At 33.4% G+C, this 25,322-nt stretch overlaps 1 protein-coding gene across 1 annotated transcript in view; it reads right to left on the reverse strand.

Moving 5' to 3' along the window:
- The window catches only part of LOC115875198 (sodium channel protein Nach-like), a 41,426-nt gene that overhangs the window by 4,447 nt on the left and 11,657 nt on the right, over positions 1–25,322 (reverse strand). The window contains exons 3-7 of the mRNA XM_030890602.1: positions 21,739–22,026; positions 15,996–16,107; positions 6,117–6,396; positions 5,570–5,717; positions 2,410–2,513 (exon numbers count right to left, since the gene is read on the reverse strand). Coding sequence (XP_030746462.1) covers positions 2,410–2,513; positions 5,570–5,717; positions 6,117–6,396; positions 15,996–16,107; positions 21,739–22,026 — 932 coding nt within the window. The remainder of the gene's footprint in view (positions 1–2,409; positions 2,514–5,569; positions 5,718–6,116; positions 6,397–15,995; positions 16,108–21,738; positions 22,027–25,322) is intronic.

Raw genomic sequence — 25,322 nt, forward strand, 5'->3', positions numbered from 1 at the left:
GCAATTTAAAGAAAATCACTTACTTTATTTGGCCAATAAATGTAAAGTCTTTAATTTTTAATAGTGTTTTTGTATTAACACTTACACGGAGACATTGAGAAAACGTTCTGAAGATAAATTGAGCGTAAATTCTAATAAATAATTTATTTTTAGTTGTTTAATAGAGATAGGCCTTTTTGTTATAATAATAATACATTTATTTCCGAACGAATAGTATACATACGCCCATGTAAAATAAATTTAAAAATGATAGTAAAGTGTTCTTAATAAGGAAAAAAATAATACAATATTCACATTATGGAATACATACAAGAAAATATAATACACACATACAAGAAAAAAATTGAAAATCACCAAAAAATCAAAAACAAATATTTTTAAATACTTTTATTCGCGTTGGATTAGATCAAGTGAAAACAAAGATAATTTTCATTCCAGAAGCAAAGACAATAATAAATTAAAATACTCTTATGTAGCTTATTTTAATAATATTGTTTTTTATACAAAAATACATTTTTTAAATAATATATTTTTAGTAATTATTTAGTTAATTGAGGGCATTAATACAGGGCATTTAAGCACACTGTCCGTTTAATAAAAACCAAACTAAACAAAAAAAAACATGTTTCTTCATTCGTGCCTTTTTGATACAAATAACTGTGGAGTAACTGAGAGTTTCTGTTTTCCCTGTTCAATGATAACAAATTCGACTTCCATTCTACGTATTTATGCTGGATGATGATAGGCACGATAAATAAAATTTTCCAAAAATTGACAGGGATGAAAATGCCAATGGCCTGACAATGATAATGAGTTGAAAACTATTGGACGCAAGTTTTTGGTTCGCTAAAATGTTCTAAGGGAAATTATTATTTCGGGAAATTCTCCATCAGGGCAATTTTCGTTTCGTTGTTTTGCTTTCGATCAATTTTCCTTCGGCCATTTATTCTCGGACAATCTTTTGCATACCCGATACAGCTATGTGCAGCGACACAGCTAAGTCTAGCTCATCCTAACAATGGTTTTTGGCAAAAAAAACATACTTAAAATCACACTGTAAAAGAGAGCTGCTGCCATGATAGAAGTTTTATTTTATCCCAAGCAACCATCAGAAAATAATTGGGTAGAATGGTGTGATTTTCTCTCGCATCCATTTTCATAATTTAAAACAAAAGGACCTATCTCAAATTCCATTTTTCTTGTAGTATAACAATTGGTATAACAATTGATATAACAAAAAGCCCTATCTCAACATACGTCTGTTCGTCATAACGAAGAATTGTAGTATTTGAGATGGGGCAAATTTTTAAACGAATATTAAATGAAAAAAGTACAATATTGAGATGCGCAAATTCGCTATGTTAAAATATGTCATGACGTTGATATCTCAAAATCGCCAAAAATCGAGATACGCGTTTTCGTCATAAAGCCGACGATATGTACATACTTTTTGTACCGTTTCTTTTCTCTCTTGTAAAAATAAGGTATAATGGAGTTAATAGTTTAACACATTTCACCGACAATATTTTTTTTTCCTCAGACAATCCGATTGAGCTCTAGCGCTTTTCCAAAATTAGGGTATTTTGATCTATCACTTCAAAAACGATTTTTTTACCGAAAATACCGGATGTAAATGTTACGGTTAAGGTGCAATACCAATTAATAGTTAATCTCGAGAATAACACAAAACAAAACAACCAAAAACAAAACTAAACCCAAAATTAACCTGCTAATGTCGACATTAACCGGATATCGGACTTTAACCCTAACATATACATGACAGAAATCTTATGTTGCAACAAAAAATCTTAAAATATAGTACTGTTTGTAGTTAATTTGTGGTACTGTTATAATATTACATTCATAATTCTTTCCTTCACAATTGCGTTCACAGTTCACAGCATTTCATGCATTTGTAAGAAATGTACCGTTATGGAATCCGGTTAGAATTCACATTGTTTGGTACTGGAACGAGAACCTTTTATGTGCTTTTCCACTCGCACCCTCCATTCGTATTTTTCTTGCTCATTATATGTTCCGTCGCGAAATTTTGTTAGCAAACCTCAGATTCTAGTTCAGCATCCCCAAAAGCATAACAGTTAGAAGAAATCAGAACTACCCCTAAACTTTTCCCTCAGAGGCTTTTTAACACAATTTGACTAGACTATTAAGCTCTTAAAAATGTTAAAAAGGCAATAATTATGATAAATTTTCTGATATTCAAAGACAAAAATTTCGAACAATTTTGAATTAAGAAGATATCTTGTGATGCATCACGGACCTGCAAGTTAATTCAAAAATTATAGAAATGACAAGTTAGATATAAAAATAAAATTTACGTTTTTTTAAACATGTTTTATATCACTTTTTGGTCCACACAATCCGTTATTTTTCCTGTATAGAACTCACCAATTAGATCTTGAAATCCGAACAGTACCTTTCTATGATACTTCGTTGTGGGTGAGAGCAATCCCCATCTAAATGTTATTCTTTCTCCAAAAAATCCTGTTTCCCTAAAATAAACGTACAGTTTTCAAGAATAGTAAAAAAGCAATAGATTTAATGAGAAAATACTGGTTATTTCTTCCTAAAAATTTATCGTTACGACTCTACCTCCCCTTATTTTTAAATAATTTACTTCACTTTATAATACCTAGTAATCCTAATATTTAGTTAAGAATACAATAAATATTTATTCAAACCTATCATACAATTAAATAATAAAAAGACATTATTTAAACAACGATAATGTATGCATAAATGGATTCATATGATTAAAGGTATGAGTAATTTAACCCTTCGGAGATCGGAGTTACCTATTTTCAAGATATTTCGAAAATCTGGAAACATCAGATGCTGCGCCGCCGCCGCTTAGTATCTTCCTGACTCGGCATATTTTATGAGAAGTGTACGTTTGCACATCGTTTAGTGTAGTTAGTGTCTTTTTATACTCATATGCGGAGTCTCAGTCTTTTTACGTCAATAATTTATAATATCGAACAAGGTAAGTTATTTTACTGATTTGTTTTAATTGAAAATTAGTAAATTTTGATAAAAGACGGGAACAATCGATATTTTTTTATTAAATAAGTATTATTGTTTCGATGTACTCATATAAGGCAAAGCAACAATGATTGCAACGGCTCATGCAAGACTGTTTGAATGAAGATGGCGAATTAACTACCGAACATGACGATGGATTTATAAATTATAGAAAGGCAAGGGCCCGAAATAAATTTTGATCCAGAAAAATAAATTTCACATTCTGAAGCACTGAATACAGTATTACCAGACGATCGGCACAGAATTGTGATTGGTGGAAAAACAGAGACATTACTCCTGTGTACAGTGTCAAAGTTTCGTATGTTTTGAGCACAAACAAATGTTCTGTAATCACTGTTCTACGGATTGATTTTTTCATTATTTTTGTTTTTGAATAATCCCAACAAGCAAAATTTATTGCTGGAACATTGCCAAAACTTCGCAAAGCAAGGTGTAACATTGCTTTTTTCATTGTAGGAAGGTTTATGCAAGGTGGCTGGGTAGCTTAATCCTCCGCCAAATAACATTGCAGTGCAAGGTTAAAAAAAATAATATTGATACAAGTTTGTCGAAACCTTGTCACAACCTCGTGAGAACATTTCACATTATTATTGTAACGTTGTTATTGTAACGTTCAAGGAAGTACTAATTTGAGATGTATTAGCAATATTATTAATTTTACGTCAATACAATATTGGTAAAATTATATTGTACCTATATTTCAAAACTTATTATCCATTAAACTTTCTATTTTGTTATAACTTATTAACTGACTTATTGCTAAAATAATATAGCGAAAAATAGATAATGTTCGCAATAAAAAACCATTTCATTTGTCGGAAAGTAAATATAAAAATTATTTTTTTAATATTTACTTATCAAATTAATGAAACAGTTTATTCTTGCGAACATTAGCAATTTTTTGCAATTTTATGTTAACAATATCATATCAGTAATACACATATCAGTAATAGGTTATAAGCAACAGAAACATTAATGGGTATTAAATTGTAGACTTTCAGATAGGTATAATATACTTTTACTAATATTGTATTGACGAAAAACATAAACAATATTGATAAAAATATGCATATCTCTATATCCATTGACTTAGAAAAATTAATAATGCTCGGTAAATATATCTCTACCAAGAAAGTCGAATTTGTCAAACAAATTGAAAAAAACTTGTTTCAAAAATATCAAAAATAGTGTCAAGTACTGAGAACTTACTGATCTTTTCGGCTGCTTATTAAATAAGGAATTACTCAACTCTGACCTCTGAGTCGAATTTCTAAAAAAAAAATCTTAAAGTTGAATGTCTGAAATAATACAAAATAGGTATATAGGTACAATATAAACATTATTATATATTTCTTATTCAAAAATACAAAAGAAAAGTATAACATTAAATATATGTACAAGGAAAAGCAAACTTATATTTTAATTGGTTTTTTGGATCTTTCATATTTTGTCTTCGCATATTGAATTAATTACCTTATTTATGGTTTCAAATTCCTCTTCGGTAAAGTTTTGAAATCTATCCAATCATTTCATTAATCTTTGAGGCCCCTTGATATCCTTATTTTAAAAATTTCAAATGATTATAACATCATTAAAAAAATATTATCGAGAATAATTAATACTGAATATTATTTGTGATTTTATCATTAGATTGATATACTCGTATCCTGGTTTTATCTATCTACTTCAATTTTCAGTTGGCTAAAAGCTAACCTAAAACATAAAATTTAGCTTAAAAACAAACTAAAGCAAATTTGTTATATTAGGTACTTATTCATGGCTAAGCATTATTAAAACACACATAATAATAAAATTATACTTACATTTACAGGTAATTACATTCATTAAAATCTCATTGGAAAAGCAAAACGTGATACCAAACTAACTTATACCGTATGATCGAAAAAAAGGCGTCAGCGATGGCTATGAAGAGAAAATCGCTGTTCAAAAAAAATGTCATCGATATTCATTTCCAAGCCGACAAGACGCCGTTTTTTTCGATCTTATGGTATATTTGTTATATTATTAATTATTATTAACTTGCGCGGATCTTTCATTTGAATCTTTGTTGCAATGTTGCAGAAAAAACGTATTAATCACCATTCAAAAACCATGTTTCTGTAGCAAGGTTTCATCAATCACGACACAACGTTTAGAAATCAACAATACAAAGCAAACTGTTTGGGGATTGACTGCAATGTTGCAAATGTAATGTGAGGTATTTTGCTCCCACCAAGCAAAATTTATTTGTTTGTGTTTTATGTTACCTATATATTTTATGTTTGTTATTTGTAATGAAGCAGGTCAATAAAGAGTTGCTAATTTGATTATCATATTATTTTTTGTCTTTATACTACTAGTAACGCTTAAGACCACTTGAATTTAGCATGCGGACTCAGAGTCCGCGCACGACCTTTCAAGTAAAAAATACAGCGCGACCGCCGAAAGGTTAATTTTATTATATGTATTATTAAGTAATTAAATTTTATACATTATTATATCTTACCATTTTGTTAATTGCGGAGTGTCCTTTAAATACACAATTAAGTCACAAGGCTGTGGGCAAGCACAATCAAGAGTCTGAAGCGATTGATTAAACAAATGGTGTATTTGAGACAAGCAAACTAATCCTTTGATATTACACACTTTGCCACCTAAAATAAAAATTTATAAGCTATAATATAACGAACCAGAACGGTTAATAAGAATAATTAATAAGAAATGCTTAAAGGAAAATTAGTATCCTAAAAAACTAAAATAAAGTGACTAAAAACTATTTAATTTACTCCTAAAATACACAAGTTTTTTCAAATGATTTAAATCTGCAAGCAAGCACAAGTGGATTTGAAAAAAGATGCTAAAATTGCTGCTAACTCGCACCTTCCGGTATTTTGGGTGACATATTACCAGCACTTTTAATAAAGATTTTATTATAAAACTTAAATATGTGCAAAAAAACTACCCTTTATATACTGTAGTTCTCCAGAAGGTCTTAATGCAAGCTCTGCGAACGATATTTTGTATATCTACATAAAGTAAAACATAAGTCTTACCCAAAAAGTTATAGAAGAAAGGTTTACATCCGCATGTTTTCACTGCTATTCTATATCTGCATTCGACGTAGCAAATGCTTTTACTATAAACTGGAATATTGTTTGTCAGTGGCTCGTTATCAAATCTGCAATTTCTTTGTTGCGGTGTTAGATATCTTATATTAGGTGAACTGTACGTTTCTGTTAGCTTGAAGTTGATTTCAAATTCTTCGCTCTTACCAACTAGGAAGGGTGGCTCTGATGTGGCATGGGCAATATCAAGATAAGAATGAATATAGTACTATAAATAAATAAGTAACAAATAAGTTATGAAAGAACACATTAGACAGACATTATGTTATTAAATAGTTGCAAAATAGAAGACAGATGCTAAATAGAAAAAAAAGATGCAAACACCATTCTCTATAGTATTATGTCAACCTAAAAAAGGAAGACGGTCTTTTTTCCTTCCAAAAACATGGCTGTATAATTTTTATCAGGAAATAAGACTAAGAAGTTTTTTTTTTCTGAAATAAGACTAAGCTTAGAGTAACAATGTGGATGTATAATACTATTGTGAAATCCATGATAGCTTATGAATCTATTGTTTCGTAGGCCAAAATGGCAATGCAAAATCAAAGCTCAATTTGGTTTAAATTTTCTTGTCTCAATATAACCAGAGCAACACGGATTAGACCAACATGAACGATGGAGTTAATGCTAACCCTCTCGCAAATAGTGAAGAATCTAGACGCCGCGCGCCGGCCGGCTGTAGTATGTAATTTTGACTTTAACACACTCTTTGAAATTTTCGGTAATGGAAAATACAAAACTTTAACTGAAGATTTAATCAATATATTCACAATACAGAGTTAAAGCTCCAATGGGTCTAAGCACAATTGTATTTCAAAGAAAGATACCGGTATAAAAGTATTCGAATCTGGTCATATACAGGGTGGTCCGAATTGTATTCCGGAAACTTCGGCAGCATATTCTGCAGATAAAAATAAGTAAAAAAGTTCGTATAAATATAAGTTCTAAAATGCTTAGTTTCGGAGATACAGGGTGTAGAAGTTTCATTTTTATTTCGATTTTTTCCAAATAATTTTTGAAGTAATGTAAATATTTGGATGGAAATTGGTAACTAGGAGTTTTTTAACATGAGAAATTTGATTTTGATATCAGTATGACTCCTATTTGTAGCGGGCGCCACTTACATGTGTTCTAACTATTTTGAAGAGTAATAACTTTTCGTCCGTACCTGTATAAAATTACTGAGTGAAAAAATATACATTTCCGTGATTTTCTACGTAAAAAATGTCTCTCGGTAAAAATCGCTGCGAGTAACGGTTCTCAAGATATTTAGAATGGAAATAGGGCAATACATGTCATTATTGACAAAAAATAAAAGTGTTGGGTAGATAAATGATTTGACTGAAATGATAAATTTGGGAACTTTTTGTTTTTTTTTAATTAATCATCAATTTTTCTTCGAAAAAATGTTGATAAAACAGTTTCTGTTAAACTTTTAGCACAAAAACATTTCAAATTTATGATTTCAGTCTAATAACTGAAGTCAACATGTTTAATTTATATCAGTGAGGAAAAGTATTGATAATGTCAATTCAAAATATCTCAAGAACCATTAGTCGTAGCAATTTTTACCAAGAGACTTTTTTTACGTACAAAACGTCGTAAATGTATATTTTTTTACTCAGTACTTTTATACAGGTACGGACGAAAAGTTATTAGTCTTCAAACCAGTTAAAAAATATGTAGGTGGCGCCCTCTATAAGTAGGAGTCATATTGACATCAAAATCAAATTTCTCATGTCAAAAAACTCCTAGACACCAATTTTCATCCAAATATTGACGTTACTTCAAAAAATATTTGGAAAAAATGTAAATGAAAATGAAACTTCTACACCCTGTATCTCCAAAACTAAGCATTTTCGGACATACATTTATATGAACTTTTTTACTTATTTTTATGTGCAGAATATGCTGCTGAAGTTCGGAAGGCTGCAGCTTCCGGAATACAGTTCGGACCACCCTGTATAGCAGGAAACCATTTTCAACCATACAAAAATACCGTAACATCGAAAAAAACAGCATCCAGTTGGCTTGGAAATGACGATCGATGACAATCTCCATACAATTTTACATATAAAATGACAGCGATCTTCATTTCATAACCATCGCTTCGACAATACGGTACAAAATAGCCATTAGATCTACATTAGAGTGCTATTAAGCACTCATCGAGGCGTATCGTGGTCTATCCCAAAAAACATAAGTCCACGTTTAGTTAGTTAAATGCTTTTGACTTAGTCAAAAAATATGTACGATATAAAAGTACCAACAAGTATGTCTGCTAAAATGGTAATTGGTTTAAATATTTTTGGATTAAAATTTTCCAGCTTATGAATTTTTCTTACGATGAGAAATAAAATCAAAAACATCGCATTTTAAAATTTTTGAAAATGCTGGGATGAAAGAAGCAACTGTAAACGAAGATCAAAACAAAGCTCGACCTTTCAAGATATGCCATGAGTCACATTGTCCCCAGAGGCGATGCTGGATAAAGTAGTGTAGCGGGCGAATTGCAACGCAACGGTCCACAACATGCGGGTCAGCTGCGTTTTGTAGGGATACACTTTCGGGTGGGCATTTTTCTAATCGTTCGTATTCGGTGGATTGGTTGGTAGAAATGGCACTTAAGCTTAGAATTTAGAATGAGTGGGAAGGGGGTTAATCACTGCGACCTTACAGATCTATTGTGTCCCTCTTTCTTGAGTTAAAACTCATCATACAGTCCCAGGGCTTTGACAAAAGCCAGTATCTCGGACGGTTTTACAGAGGGTAGTTCTCCATCTTCAATATCAGTCGTACCAAAGTTCATGGCACGAATGGTTGTCGTCTCGGCACACTCAGTGATAAGGTGTTCTGGTGTTTCCCCATTTTCCCCACAGAATCTGCATTCGCCGTTTCTTCTTAGTTTCAATCTACTGAGGTGTTCATTGAGGAGACAGTGTCCTGTTAAAAACCCCGTGACAATCCCAAGATCTTTGATTTTTCTTGGTCGTAAGCCCTCAGAAGCTTCTTCGAGTGTCTTAGACCGTTGTGAGATTCCCATTCCGGGTTGCTGATGGAGTTTTCCAAGTTCTTGAGTTCCGCCTTTAGTTGGTTACCACTTGGGAAGCAGAACGGTTCTGGTCCAGTTAGTGGAGTCTTCGCTCCTATTCTAGCTAGATCATTTGCTTTTTCATTGCCTTCTATCCCTTGGTGCGCAGGCACCCAGAGTAGAAGGACTTTGGAAGTTTTCTTTGCCTAATTTATTCAGCTTCTTTATGCATTCTTTGACCAATTTCGAATTGATTGATACTGAGTTGATCGCTTTTAACCCTGCTTGACTATCAGATAAGATGGCTATTTCTTGTTTTCGATAGTTCCTATCTATAAGTTGTACTTAAGCTTAAGAATTGGTAAGGATCGGGACTGGGTGCACTTAAGAGAGAAAAAAATAGGGCGCCACCACGGTCGTTTTGCCGGGAAGCAAGGGGAAATATACCATCTATCTGCTAAGCCTTGAGCTTGCCAGGCTCAGAATTCCAATGCAAGGACAGCGAGTTGGCAAGTCATCAACTCCAGGGTGGAGGATCATGATCATATCCATAGATAAAAGAAAATAATCTACTATTAAGATAGATATGAAACTTAATAGTAAAATTTTGGGTCAAAGCGCCCCGCCGTGTTTTTAGTGGAGACTACGTTTAACCCAGCGCCTTCGCCTTTTCTGCTGTAAATGTTTTTAATGTTTATATTTGAATTCATAGGATTTATTTTTAAAGTTACACTGATATATTAGTATATCAGAGTAACTTTAATAAAACATAAGAATATATATATATATATATATATATATATATATATATATATATATATATATATATATATATATATATATATATATATATATATATATATATATATATATATATATATATATATATATATATATATATATTTTACAATTTATTTTTTTATTAATTTTACAGAGTTTCATGTAAATGATCGGTCGACTGGCTGTCTAATGAATAGACCGAGATTTATAGATTTTAAAGCGAACGAAAAAAAATCAAACAACGAATACATACCATATAGTTTTCTTTTATTCTAAGATACATACCTTATCGTCTTTTGGAAACACGTACATTTTTGCAGTTTTGCACAACACAACAAGAAAACACCATTTTTACAGTTAATAAATAATAAAACTATTTCTGACTATGATATTTAAAATTTAGATAGACAGAAAATTAAAAAACAAACGAATATTTGCAAACGCAGGCCCAAATTCAATAAAAATCAAAATTTTAACATTGAAAATGTTTCTGTTATCCTATATAAGGGAGCCCAAATCAAATTAAAATGCTACATTTGCCACACCATGACGTCATATATACAAGGGTATAGGAAATCTCGACGCAGCGGCGGCAGTCGGCCAGCGCGCGCAAAAACCATTACATCGCTAATTGTTTATTGATATATCTTTATTAGTTTAAAAGCAAAAAATATGGGGTTTGCTTTGATACCTTAATCAAGACATAAGCGAAACTTTTAAATTGTTTTTTTCTCATTTAGGCCTTCGTTTTTCGTTAAATGAAAGTTATATTAAAAAAATCCATTTTAAAGCAAATTTTCGCATGATTGAAATGATTATTCATGTTTAAAGTTTTTTGGTCATATAAGCGCTAATGGAAATGTGTTTTTTTTGTAAATAATTATAAAAAATTACTCCCTACGAAGACTTTATTGTGTACTGGATCAAAAAATAAGTATTTGTTTTTACTCTATACGGTGGTATTATATCGATTTTTGATGATAGTGCCTTTTTACCCGGTCTCATTTTTGTACTACTTTCGGAATAAGGGTTCCCATATCATGTACTGTGATGTACTGTACTTCCATCCCCTGAAAAAATTCAGCTTTGTGACACCGAAGTGAGAGGTAACGTCAAAATAAGCTTTAATCTACCTACATTATAGGTAGGTGTAGGTACTCTAGGTATATTCTACCTAGACAGTAGCTGAACTAGCTGACAGTAGTAATTAATTTGTTATCCGATAAGTAGTTGTCATTATATAAGTTTAATCATCTTATACCTCCTATAACGGTAGGTTTTGGATTTTTCCTGATTGGTTTGTTAAACAAAAATATACTGGGCATATAAATGTCTGTTACAGGTTAATTCGGTAAATAAATATGTTACACACATATTATTTTAATAATAATAGTATAATAGTATGTATATGGCTATATTATGTTATAACACATACATATGTATTGAATGTACTTATTTTAACCAATGCATTGTTTTGTTTTTTTAATCTCACAAATAAGGAATGTTTTATAGTTTTTATTATAAAAAACAGTGATTATACAATTTATTTACACCCCTTACACTGTTTTCTGTAAGGGGTGTAACCAGGAGTATATTTCGTAACCTCTTACGATATAAGAGGGCCCCCCCACAAAGTGTTTTATTACTTAATGCTTAAAATTTAATAATATATTTGTATATAAAATAAAATAGACTAGAAAGTCAATTAATTAATATTGACGTAATTACTAAATAAGTACAAGATTTTTTTTCTAATAATTTTAGTGTATTTTTAGTCACCTAATTATAAAGGAGAGATATCCAACCATTGCATTATTTTTACTCACAAATAAATGTTTTATGGTTTTATTATAAAACAACGATTAATTTATTATACACCCTTTAACCCAAACACTCCAAGGAGGATATTTCAGTGACCCCTTATTTAAAGTGGACAAGCTTTATTAGTCAATGTTTTAATTACTCAGCGTCTTTAATAAAAAAATCTAATGTAATTTTTCATAGAAATGATCTGACATAAAAAGCAAATTTTATCAAAAAAACTTTTGATTATCTACAAGGAGTAAACCGCTGACAAATGTCTGTATACTAATGCCAAAAATACAAATTAAATACCAAAATTTCTCATTAGCGTTTTTAACTTGTGTAACATATTTCTTTAACGAATTAACCTGTAACAATAGTGGTAGGTACGCGCACAGATTTTTTCGCTAGGTAACTTATTAAGTCGTTAAACAGGCCTATAAAAGCTATAACAACATAGGTAACTAATATTTATAATTTAATTTGAGTTTTAATCTCAAATAATAAATGTTTTTACTGGTGTATTTCGGAAGTGTTCATTATTAAAAGTAGATATTCTTCAAGTTATGCGAAGTAATAACGAAGTAAATGTTTCCGGTGAGACCGCGTATATGTCACCGGAGTTCTGGTTAGTATAAAGAGACTTTTGTATAGAAAGAGTTTTCTCTATATTTTCCTTTCAAAATAAGACTAATTTCTTCTATTCCTTTTAAATATTACAGTGTTTCTTTTTCCTAAAATGTTATACTTAATTTTCGCTTAAAATTAAAAAATCACCAAATGGAGGAAAATATACGTTATTGAATAAAGTTTATATTAAATCACTTTTACCATAACAAAAAAGTAAAAACATGTCATGGCGGAAGATATTCAGGTGGCATTTCACACATTTATCTATTTAAAATCGAGATTAAAATAATAAACTTGCGTAACATGTTATACACGAGATAGAAAGTTTCAGAATCGATTAATACGCACATACGCTACGCAGTCAACTTATTCCTATGCGCAGATGAGCGTCTTCAAGACTCTTCCTTCCAGCCAGGGTCACGACGCCGCCGAAGAGGAATCGGCCTACGTTTGGCTAAACAGGCTGGACACGGTGGAGTACGATATTGGTGAGTCTGAATATTTATAAAAAATTTGCAAAGTAAAATATGTTGGAAAATAATTAATCCATACATAAAATCCATACATATAATAAATCCATACATAAAAGCTCAAAGGTTTTTTTTTTTGTTGCATCCATCCCGCCGAAACCGCTTTACCAATCTTGATGATTCTTTTTTTTTAAATGAAAGATATATATATGTGTAGATTTTGTTATGAAGTATTTTTATAGTGCTTAATGGCTATTTCTTTTGTGTAAAACGACTAAATACTCTAAAACATACCTGAAAAAACACCTACACACAATACCTCCAGAAATAAATTATTTGTCATTGTCAGTGGTGTGTCAGTTAGATTATATATTACGTTTTTAGATATTTTAGAGTGAGTTCATGCCGCCAGCTTTAGATACATAAATATTAGCACAAAGGTTCGTTTAAACGACATTAGTGAATTAGCTACACAAAGTGATTTTTTTTTTAATTCATCCTCTTAGAGAGTAAAATTATCTCGGAACAGTTTGTTGTATGAAAATTCCTTACTATTTGGTCTAGAAGAATGAAATCCTACAAAAAGAATTAGAAGAAATTTTTGAAATTCATCAACCAAATGGGTAAAGTTAGTAAAAATTTATATAAAACTTGGTGACCTCTGGATTATACACATAAAAATTGGCACAAAGGTAAAGCGAATTAATATGAAATTTATACCCTGGGAGTAGAATAGGGAATGAAAGTTTGCTGTACGAAAATGCAATACTATAACATTATAAACCAGACAGTATAAAATTTTATACAAGGGTTTATTTAGTGACATCATAACGAAATATATTTTCCTCAATTATCCTTCAAAGAATAAAAAATAACCTATAAAGAGAGTATTAGTGCTCTTAAATGGAGGAAAATAAAAAAAGATGAAAAATAAAAACATCTATATGCTCACTAGCTCTCTATAAAGAAGTAAAAAATCATTTAAATCAATGCATAAACGATTCGAGGTGTAACGCGAACGTAGTCGCGAGAAAAAAGCTAGTAATTTATTAAATTATTTTATTTAACTCATTAATTTTCATTGAAAAGGAATTTTTGTAATTCCGCCACTATATTAGTTAAAAAACTAAGAAACTCATATCAAATTTAAGTTTTGCGATTTTGACTTATACTTTTACAAAATCTGAACACATTTTAAAAGAAAAAAAGTTTTTGATAATATTTGTGTAGATTGACTACAAGTTGTATAACATAAATTTCTACGACCGGTCTACCTAGTGGTCTGCAGCATCGCCTTGTGGTGCAAACGTGGGCCTGTTAATCTGTGACGTGACGCACAACAGCCAAGAAAACAGAAGCGTGGCTAAGAATTTAGTAATTTAAAAAAAAAGTCTTTTTAGATACAGTAGTAGGTATTAAAAAGTTTTGTGTTTAAACGGGGTTTGTCTTTAACAGGTAAAAAGTTATATCGTAAAGTGTAACTTTCCGTAAGAATTCTTTATCTGTCATTGATCATGATCTGTCATCATGTTAACCTGACGTTTTGTATGTTATTTTGTTTTTTTCGAGGTTTTTTTGCTTGCTTGTTTTACGGATAGGTGCGATCGCATAATTATTATTGATAATGTTATATTTAATGTTAACATTACTACTTTTTCAGTGAATCTTTAAATCTGTTGTTTTTTGTTAAGTTCGTTATTTAAACATATGTATGTAATACACTCATATACTAATTTATACTAATCATATTTTTACGTTTTTATTCATCATTTTCAATGCCCCCCCGGTTGCATCTTTGTAAAGGACTGTGAATTTTTCCTGCGAAAATCAGGCTTTTTTCACTGAAAAGGTATTTTTTGATTTATCAGCAGTCATTGTCAAGTTGACAATATACAGGGTGTTTTCGAATTAGTCTAAAAAAATTATGGTGTGATTCCTCATGTGTTCTTAAAACAATTTTTATATAACCATTGGGTCTAAAGTACTTCCTTTCTGATCTACAGGGTGTTAAAATTTAAAAATAGATTTTTTTTGCTTAACATAAATGGTATACCACTGTTTTTTTAAAGAAAATATATTTTTTTTCTTGACTGACCATCCTTTTTCAACAAAATTAATCTTTTGAGTTTTTCTTGTTCATCAAACGGTTGTCGAGAAAAAAATAAATATACTTATTAAGAGACCGCCTTAATTCGTTTTCTAACAATTTTTTATTTTTTAGATTAATTAGGAAACACCCTGTATATGCATATCCCAGGCAACTAAATAAACGAGTAACCTCTAAAAATTATTTTTCCTACCACTAGCGACATACCGTGTTTTTAGTGTGTACTAAATTATTTTATCAAAATTTCACCATATAAGTTTCCAGGCAATGATCATATCCTCGCAATAGGAATTGATCTCAGATCCAAGGAGGCAATAGAGAAAGAGATATCCTCTATTATAGATTCGGGAAAACACCGGTATCAAGTCTAAGGAGAGACCAAGTTAAACAGGGGGAGAAAATAGAGACAGATCTTCCAACCTCCACGTCACGGGTACCTCAGCCGGAGATAAGCTCCTCGATTGTGAAGGGCACGGAGGGCCAAACCCCAACCGTGGAAGGGTATATATACCTCAAAGGAAGAACATCTGTTGTCAGAGGAGAATGGGAAATACTCTGGTTCCCCCCTAGTAAAACAACTACTAACAGTTATATTTATATTATAACTCAAGGAAGGGGGACACAATAGATATTTAAGATCGCAATGATAAATCCCCCCCCCCCATTCATTCTACATTCTACATTGCCATCTTCCTTTCTGAATTAATTCGTCTAACGACTTAGACGATATACGTTTTCCAAGAGAGGATTAAAAATGGTTCAATCAAAGTGATGCAATTCTATTGGTGTGTACTCTATCCACCGATCAGGTGAACACAAATTTTCAGACATCAACTCCATTATGTTGTACATCTATTAGAATTCAATATATCTCAAACTAAACTAAATTTTGAGTTTAAACTGCTACCAAGAAACAACGAAGAGACTATTTGCAAAACTTTTTTCTATTTGAATTGAATCTACACAAAAACGTTTATTGTACTTACCATAATAGGCATCTCTGGATCAGAATCATATCTAGCGTAACAGAGACCGTTAAGATAATGACATTTTAGATTGCCTTTAGTCGTCCTCAGTTTTGAGCTTTTCCTTTTATAACTTTAAACAAAAAAAGCAGTCAAAAACTTAAGAAATTACTTTAGATAACTGAGTAAAATATCTAAAATTACCTCTCTTTGTATTGAAGTTAATAATATAGATTTTAAAAATAATTACATGTAAATAAGCTTTTTAAAAGTTATTTTTTACACAAGACGATAAAATGGTATTTTATCGTCGACCGAAAAGATTAATTCTATCGTTATTTTATTTTATCGTTTCTAATTTTATCGTCGTGTATAAAACATTTTTTTTTCATAGCGAGTTACGTTTTAAAAAATATTCAGAAATTATTATTTCAAGGAATTTATTACGAGTAGAAAAAATATTGTGCTGGATTGGCATTGGTTTCTATGCAATTTGACAAATAAATAAAGCTGTCTCTTTAGTTTTCAGTTTTGAGTCATGGTACAAAGAATACAAGGTATGATATTGCGCAGGTTGGTCGCTACGTCACAGGTGATAACAGGCGCTATTGGTCAGCACGCTCCGCGCGCCAGTTCAAATCGTCAAGGTATTGTTATAAACCTGTTTTTTTGTTTATATACCGTCATTGAATTATCGCTAAGCAAGTTACTGTGGAGCAGTGCGTAAGGAGTTGGGCTAGGAAGCGAGAGACCGGAGTTCTCGAATCTCGGCGGGACATAACTTTTTTTAAATACTGTTGTATTCTATAGTTAATTTTGTAGTATAAAAAAGAAAGAACTATTTATTCTGTTATTTTTTAATCTGCGGTATTAATATAAATTGATTGTTGGTACAATACCTCATTTAATATAAAATAATATTCTACTTTTTGAAGTGTATGTGGCCCTAATTGTACCTAAAAGTAATATAGTTTTACAGTGATATACCAGATTGTAAACTATTTAATATTTCAGTCACTTAAAAAGTTAATTTGCATTGAATAATTGCCTACGATCAAAGGAAATTTGAGCTATATAATCCTTGATGGGCATATTCTGGGGTTGCAAGGGGTATTGAAGCGATACATATAGCCTAGCTTACCCAAAAGTCAACCTCACCTTCACGTGGTGCACCCTGTTTACACAAACGAGGCTCTGACGTCCGAGTATAGGCGGTATAACCTTATACAACCCTCAGACCTACCATCTTCTGGGGAAAAGGAGTAATAAAATACACCTAGCCGGCCGAGAACGTAGCACAAGGGAACTATCGTCTCAGTCCTCACTGTGCCATAGCCATCCCGTGCTACAGTTGCAGCCAAAATCTTCGTGCGGCAGCGTAACCGCCACAGTTAAACCTTTTCACGCAGCTTACACACAGCAGCAATGATGGAACATTCGAGTCTGGGACAAAATTATCGTCCGGAGGGTAAAATACCCCTCAATCGGATCTCCGGGAGGGGGTGCCTACTCGAGCGTATCATCGGAGAAACAAAAAACATCAATGTTTCACGTTCGCGGCGTGGAACGTCCGCACTCTACTGGACAAGATAAATTCAAATCGACCAGATAGAAGAACAGCACTGGTCTCACAGGAACTCCACCGATTAAATATAGATGTTGCCGCTCTGGGCGAAACACGCTTTGGCAGATGAAGGTAGTCTCACTGAGGAGCATTACACCTTCTTTGGAAAGGTCATCCCGCAACACACAGGAGAATTCATGGTGTAGGCATTGCGATCAAAAACGAAATCGCCACCAAGTTAACAGAAGTACCTATTGGTGTCTCCGAACGTCTTATGACCCTAAGGTACCCCATATCAGACAAAACTTACGTCAACATCATTAGTGCCTACGCTCCCACCCTTGACGCTAAAATTGAAGATAAGGATAAATTTTACCAAGCTTTACATAATGCCCTTCAACGAATTCCAAAGCACGAACGAATTATCTTGCTAGGTGACTTTAATGCCCGTGTAGGCAAACAACAGGAAATATGGCCTGACGTATTGGGAAAACATGGAATGGGAAACGCAAATAGCAATGGTGAACGCTTGATAACAACATGCGCAGAGTATAATCTTTGCATCACCAATACGTGGTTCATGTTGAAGGACAAGTTTAAAGGTTCCTGGAAACATCCTAGATCAGGCCACTGGCATCAATTGGACCACATAATCGTTCGAAGGACGCATCTAAAAAGATGTTAGGCTCATTAAAGCTAGAGTAGATGAATGCGGCACTGACCACCGACTTTTAATTTCAAAAAATGAAAATCCAGTTAAAACCCAAACATCCACGCTGTAAAAAGCAAACAACATGACCAGATTGAACGTACTGGGGTCTAGAAAACAACAATACCGCTGACGACGCCTCCGGAAGCCATATTATCAAAGAATCACTTCCACCGATAACTTCAATCTCAGTATTGAAGCTGAACAAGGCTGGACACAATTAAGGGATGCGATTCATAAAAACCAGCGAAGCAGTACTGGGAAAGTCGAACAAAAAAGAAACAACCAGACTGGTTTGACGAAAATCAACCGCATATACAGGCTTTGTTGGAACAAAAGCATAGAGCATATCGAGGCGGTCACTGCAAATCCACATAATCCAAGACTGGTAGACAACTTTAAAGCAGCCAACAACACGCTTCTTCGAAGAGAACTGCGCCAAGTAAAGGATAACTGGTGGTCACAAAAGCGAATCAGATTCAAGAGTACGCCACGCATCACGATTATCGTAAATTCTTCGAGGCTGTAAAAGAAGTATACGGCCCAACTAAGAAGGTAAGCTGCCCAATCATGGCTCAAAATGGCGAACTTCTAAAAGAGGAAGAACAAATTAGAAATCGCTGGAAAGAACATTACAGCCATATCCTTAACCAAGAAAACAACCCCAATATGGAAGCATTAAACACAATACCTCAGTATAACAGCCTCGATGTATTAGACATCCCAATAACAGAACAAGAAATAAAGACCTCCATAAAACAGCGCTTAAAACAACAAATCAGTTGGCTGTGACGATATTCCGGCGGAAATCTATAAGTGTGCAAGTAAAGAACTTATTGGTCATCTTAAGGCTCTCTTTGATGTCGTAGCGGGAAAGCGGAGAGGTACCTCAGGATTTTCGCAATGCGAATATAGTGAATATATTTAAGAACAAAGGAAGTGCATCAGACTGTGGAAATTACCGGGGAATTTCTGCTATTGGCTATCGGCGGAAAAATTCTGCAAAAATAATGTCAAACCGCCTGCACCCACATATAGAAAAATTCTTCCAGAATCGCAAACGGGTTTTCGTACCAACCGCGGCACTGTCGATTCCATATTTCTCCATCCGTCAACTACAGGAAAAGTAAAAGAGCAGCAGTCTAAACTTTATGTTGCATTCATCGATCTAACAAAAGCCTTCGATTCTGTGAACAGAGATGCGCTTTGGGCAATTATGGAAAAGTTCGGAGTACCCAACAAATTTCTTACAGTGTGTAAAAGCCTCCATAACAACAACAAGTCACGAGTGTCACATCATGGATCACTGAGCGACCCATTCCTAACAAATACAGGAGTTAGGCAGGGATGTGTCTTAGCGCCTCTCCTATTCAACATATTCATGGCAGCGCTCTCCATTATAGTGGACAGCAAACTGCAGGAGAGAGGATTGGGCATTAGATACAGATATGACGGCGGTCTGTTCAACATAAAAAGACTCAGAGCAAAAACACGTACAAAATTTATCACAGAACTTCAATACGCTGACGACTGCGCTCTAGTTGCAAACACGGTACAACAATTACAAGAAATGTTGAACACATACCTGGGCATACGAGGCTTTGGGCCTTAAGCTGAACATCGGCAAAACTAAAATCATATTGCACTCCCCGGAAGATCACAACAATGCTATAAAATCGGAGAAGAACTATTCGGAATATGTGGCGGAATTCAATTACCTTGGCAGTTTGATTTCGGAAAAGGCCAATATTGACTCTGAAATTCAAAGCACAGGATTAGTAGCGCCTCAAGAGCATTCTGGAAATTAAAAGACAGGGTTTTCTACAATCATGACTTGAGTACAAAAAACAAAACTTGCAGTATACCGAGCAATTATAATCCCCACCATGATATATGGGAGCGGAAACCTGGGTGCCTTACCGTCGACTGACATGAACGCATTGAACAAGTTGCAACAGAGACACCTTAGACAACTCTTAAGAGTCCGGTGGTTCCATCATGTCTCAAACGTATCGGTCCTTGAAAGATCTAACTGCGAAAGTATTGAAGTCATGGTCACAAAATCCCGCTTAAGATGGGCTGGTCACATATGCAGAATGCAAGAAAACCGCATACCAAAATCTCTGCTTTATTGGTGAGCTTGTGGACGGTAAGAGGAGGCCGGTGGACAACTGAAAAAGATACAAGGACATTTTCCACGAAAATTTAAAGGGAATTAACATGCAGAATGAGTGGGAAAGCAGCTCACAATAGAACTCAATGGAGAAGGGTTGTAAACTCAGTTAACAGCGGCAACCAAAAAGTAGAGAGGCAACAAAGCAATGAGATTTTTGAATGTCCGGAGTGCGGTAGGCAGATAACATCACGTATCGGGCTTTTCAGTCACAGAAAAGCTCATGAAAGAAAACGCCTTGCGTGACCATTTTCTTTATGTGTGTCGAATACTCGTCAGCGAGTAACGGTATGTATGTATATTCTGGGTATGCAAATACTTCCTCTAAATTTTGGGTTTCATTCAACCGATTTGTTCTCAAAACCTGAAACATCTACATATAAAAAGAAAAGCACAGGTCACTAGTTATAATAAACTTCACCCTTGGAATTCCTTCTATCACAATTACAATACATTCATCTGCATTGGCATTTTCTACTTTTCGATGGGAAACAATATAATTCCCAACATTTTTTAAATGATGTAACAATTCCTCTTGTGGTTACTTTTCCATAGATATCCTCATCTCTGTCCTCATGTGAATTCAGAGGCAATGAACATAAAAATTATTTACCATAAACATCGCAAACTAAAAACCTAATAAACAATTTTATACCGAATATAGAAATAAATTTAGTATTCTTACCTATTATGGTCCAAATCCATGTTAATAGATAATTATTATTTTTAAATATATTTTTGAAACTGCTGGTTTTAGTAATTATTAAATTAAACGAACTAAGAAGTCTTAAAAATAAACAATACTTAACCATAATCCCAAAAAATGCAGATCTCCTGTCAACTTTCTTTATTTTTTATTTATTCATTATTTTCCTAGTGACGTCACAGGTGGTATGCGCGAACTGAACGAAATTGGAGCCGCTATCGATCATACCTTGTATTCTTTGTACCATGGTTTTGAGTCAATATTTTTTAATTCTTTTTCGTGTCGATTGCTGATTGAATTGGAGCCAGAAATGGCCCCAAACGAAATAAGTAAATTACCAACAGATATTCAGGCTGAGGCAACAAACGCCATATCCAAACTACTTCCATTTAAATCCCGAATAACTTATGAAAAGGAATACAAAAATTTTTGAAAAATTGAAGCAATTAAAAAACATGCGAGAAGAAATAAAGTTTTTAACCTATCCTCGCTATTAAAGTATCATTTAATCTACCTTTGCGTTTAAAGTACTATTTTATATATTATTTTTGATAGATATAAGGCAATTGTAACAGTTGCTATGGAAAAAAAGAATGTATATGTTTTATCTACCTTGGAGAAAGTAAGTCAGAAAATTCTGAGTTTACGGAAAAGCAAAGTCCATTTTCAGTTAACACCATTTCCCAATCGGCCTTTACATGTGTGTGGGAAGTGACCAAAATACCGCTAAGATCAGGATGGACTTGCGTCACTAGTTCGATCATATTTATATTAGATAAAGTTCCATCGTTTTGATAAGGTTCCAGGTGTGAAAATGTTGCATAGGTTGCGTTTGATAAAATATTTATAAAGTTCATATAATAGTCGAATTTTTTGTTGTCGCTGGTAACGCCAAACTTTCTAAAAAAATGTTAACAAATAAAACATGCTAGTTTTGTACAGTATGTCCCAAATTCGAGCTTTTCATCATTGGAATCGCAGAAACTACACTCAGACGCAAAAAAATGCAACGGAGATTTTTTTCGTCAAATTTAAGTGTTATATATTATTCTTTTATTTTTAGTTCTATTTTCATGAATTTTTTAGCAAACTTTTTAATTTATAAGATCAATTTTTTTTATAAACTTTAGTATATGGCTTATTATACAGGGTTAATTGAAGAGTGTTTTTTTACCCTAACTAACTTTAAAACACCCTGTGCTATAATTTCGTGAGCAAAGCATTCTTCTGAGCATTTTGTTTTTTAGCTCATGTCAACAAATCTCCTGGGTAATTTTTAAGAGCGAAATGAACTTGCCAATAACAGTGTGCAATTTTTTAATTATCGTTACTTTTTGATGTTATTTTTCAATATTACAAAGTGACTTAAGTGACTATTGTCGCAATAAGTGTCGAAGACTGCAAAAACCATTGCTCTTGTCGAAGATTATATGAATATATCGCTCGAGTAATACACACTCGCCGCTCTACAATCGTTTTTTTTAGTGAGGGGGTGGTTTAAAAATATTTTATAGACGAATAGTGATCATTTCCATCACCATCTCGAAAGAGACGGTCATAGAAATAACCCCTAGAGAGTGTGGGACTCGGAATTGTTACCCACTAAAAACAGTTCACCTCACAGGGACCAGGTGCGAAGTATAGTCAGCTATTATACCTACTATATTGGGGAGAAAGTGAAGTGTTATTTGTGGGATATTGGGAGAACTATATTGAGAGAAGGGGGGGAGACAAAGTTAATTGTCCAGAAGAATAGTTTTTAGATGGGAGTATTTGAAGTTTCTATACTCCTCGGGATTGGAGTCGACGATTTTTAGGGTACTATTGGGGATAGTACCGATTTTCTCGTAGAACTTCAAGGCACTATCTCGAAGATATTTAGAAATAGGGTCGATGCGGAGGTCGGCGCGGATGTCGGAGTTGCATACATACCAGTGGTATGGTGATGTAGCGGAGGCTCTATAATCAAAAGGGTAGTGGAACGTATCTATGAATAAAAATACATGTAATAACCATTAAACAATTAATCGTTTTGTTCATTTCATTATTATTCTACTTAATCTTACATACCTCAGCCAATACTACAATCTTACTTGCTTTCAGCCCATTTTATTATTATTATATTATACACACACAGGGTCCAGCAATATTGGGTCGGGCATCTGTAGCTTCTAGAATAAAAAAAATTGGGAATTTTATTCAAGTGTAAACCTAAAGTTTGTATGAGGATGTATTTCATAAAAATATTTTAACTTCTATCGGGTAGCTCAAAAAAGTGTAAGTGGATCGGAATGCGTTTTTTTAATGGAACACGCTGTATATTATTGCATTTTTGGCTTCTTTTCAGATCACTTTACATAATTCTATGATATGAGTAAGTACATTTCGATAGTTTCAGAGATATTAATAAATAAATAAAAATATATATTTTACAACCTTTCTTAAAAAAATATTAAAAATACACGAACTATCGTGAAATCAAAATTATATTAGATATTTACTTTAGATGGTCTGCACTTACTTTGCTATAAATATCTTCTTCTTTCTCAGCCTGGTTCCATCCAGTGTTGGATATAGGCCTCTTCTAGGTTTTTCCATGCTTCGCGATCTCTAGCCAATCTTATCCATTGTCTTCCCGCCACTGCCCTGACGTCATCGACCCATCTCTTTTTTGGTCGGCCCACACTTCTTGTTGTTCCTCTAGGTCTCCATAGGATTACTTTTTGGGGCCATCGGTCTGGATCCTGTCTTGCCACATGTCCTATCCATTGCCACTTCAGACTTGCCACTCTTTTAACGACATTTATTAATTTTGTTTTTTGACGTATGTGGGTATTCCGTATTTTTTCCCTAATGGTGACTCCCAACATGATTCTTTCCATGGCTCTTTGTGCTACTCGTAGTTGTTCTGCTGTTTTTCGGGTAATTGCCATAGTCTCTAAGCCATACGTAAGCACAGGTAGAATGCAGCTGTCGTAAGCCTTTTTCTTTAGGTTCATGGGCACCTTTTTATCCTTGAAAATATTGCTCATATTTCCAAATGCTACCCATGCCAAATGGATCCTGCGTTTGATCTCCGTATTTTGGTTTTCCTTGCCCAGCTTGATTTTATGACCTAAATATATATAATGGTCTACGTTTTCAATAATAACGTTGTCAACGGTAATGTTATGGATATTGTTGCTCATTATCTTGGTCTTCTTCAAGTTCATTTTAAGGCCAATTTTCTGGGATTGGTCATTTAGCTCATTTAGCATGGTGTTTAGTTCTTGAATGTCGGTGCTCAGCAAGACAATATCGTCTGCGAACCTCAGATGGCTAAGGTGTACCCCATCGATGTTTAGACCTCTATTTTCCCATTCTAATTTCTTGAAGACATTTTCCAGTGCCAGTGTAAATAACTTGGGAGAGATGGTATCTCCTTGTCTCACGCCCTTGCCGAGTAGTATTTTTTCTGTTTTGAGGTCATCATCTAATTTAACTTGGAAGGTTGCACTATCATAGATATTTTTAATAATGGAATAATATCTGGAATCAATTCTCGCGTCCTCCATTGCAGCTAGAAATGACCAGGTTTCGATGCTGTCAAAGGCTTTTTGGTAGTCTACAAAGGCCAAATGTAGAGGTATATTGTATTCTGTTGTTTTTTCAATGACTGTTTTAATTGTTTGTAGATGATCGATGGTACTAAAACCTTTTCGAAAGCCTGCCTGTTCTATTGGCTGATAGGAATCTAGTTTCGTAGACAGTCGGTTGTTGATAATCCTAGTGAAGAGCTTGTATAGATGCGAGAGAAGGCGTATTGGTCTATAATTCTCTATATTTGTAAAATCTCCTTATTTTGTATAATAGCACAACTTCTGCGTTTTTCCATGCATCCGGGATTCTACCCTCCATCAGACATTTATTTAACAATACTTCCACGGCATCCACTAATGGTTTTCCGCTCATCTTCAGCATTTCAGGTGTAATACGATCTTCTCCTGGGCTTTTGCCATTTTTTATTTGTTGAAGTGCGTATTTAATTTCTGTGGTTGATATTTCTAGCATCTCTTCTGATCCTACGTTTGTGATGTGTTTTTGTACTCTATCTTTGTTTGGTATAACAGACTGTTAAAGTTGTTCGTAGAATTTGTGTATTTCATTTCTAATTTCATGTTTGTCTGTTGTTATAATGCCATATGTGTTTCTTATCT

This window comes from Sitophilus oryzae, unplaced genomic scaffold, assembly GCF_002938485.1.
Source record: "Sitophilus oryzae breed Bouriz unplaced genomic scaffold, Soryzae_2.0 scaffold_1353_pilon_pilon, whole genome shotgun sequence".
NCBI lineage: Eukaryota > Metazoa > Arthropoda > Insecta > Coleoptera > Curculionidae > Sitophilus > Sitophilus oryzae.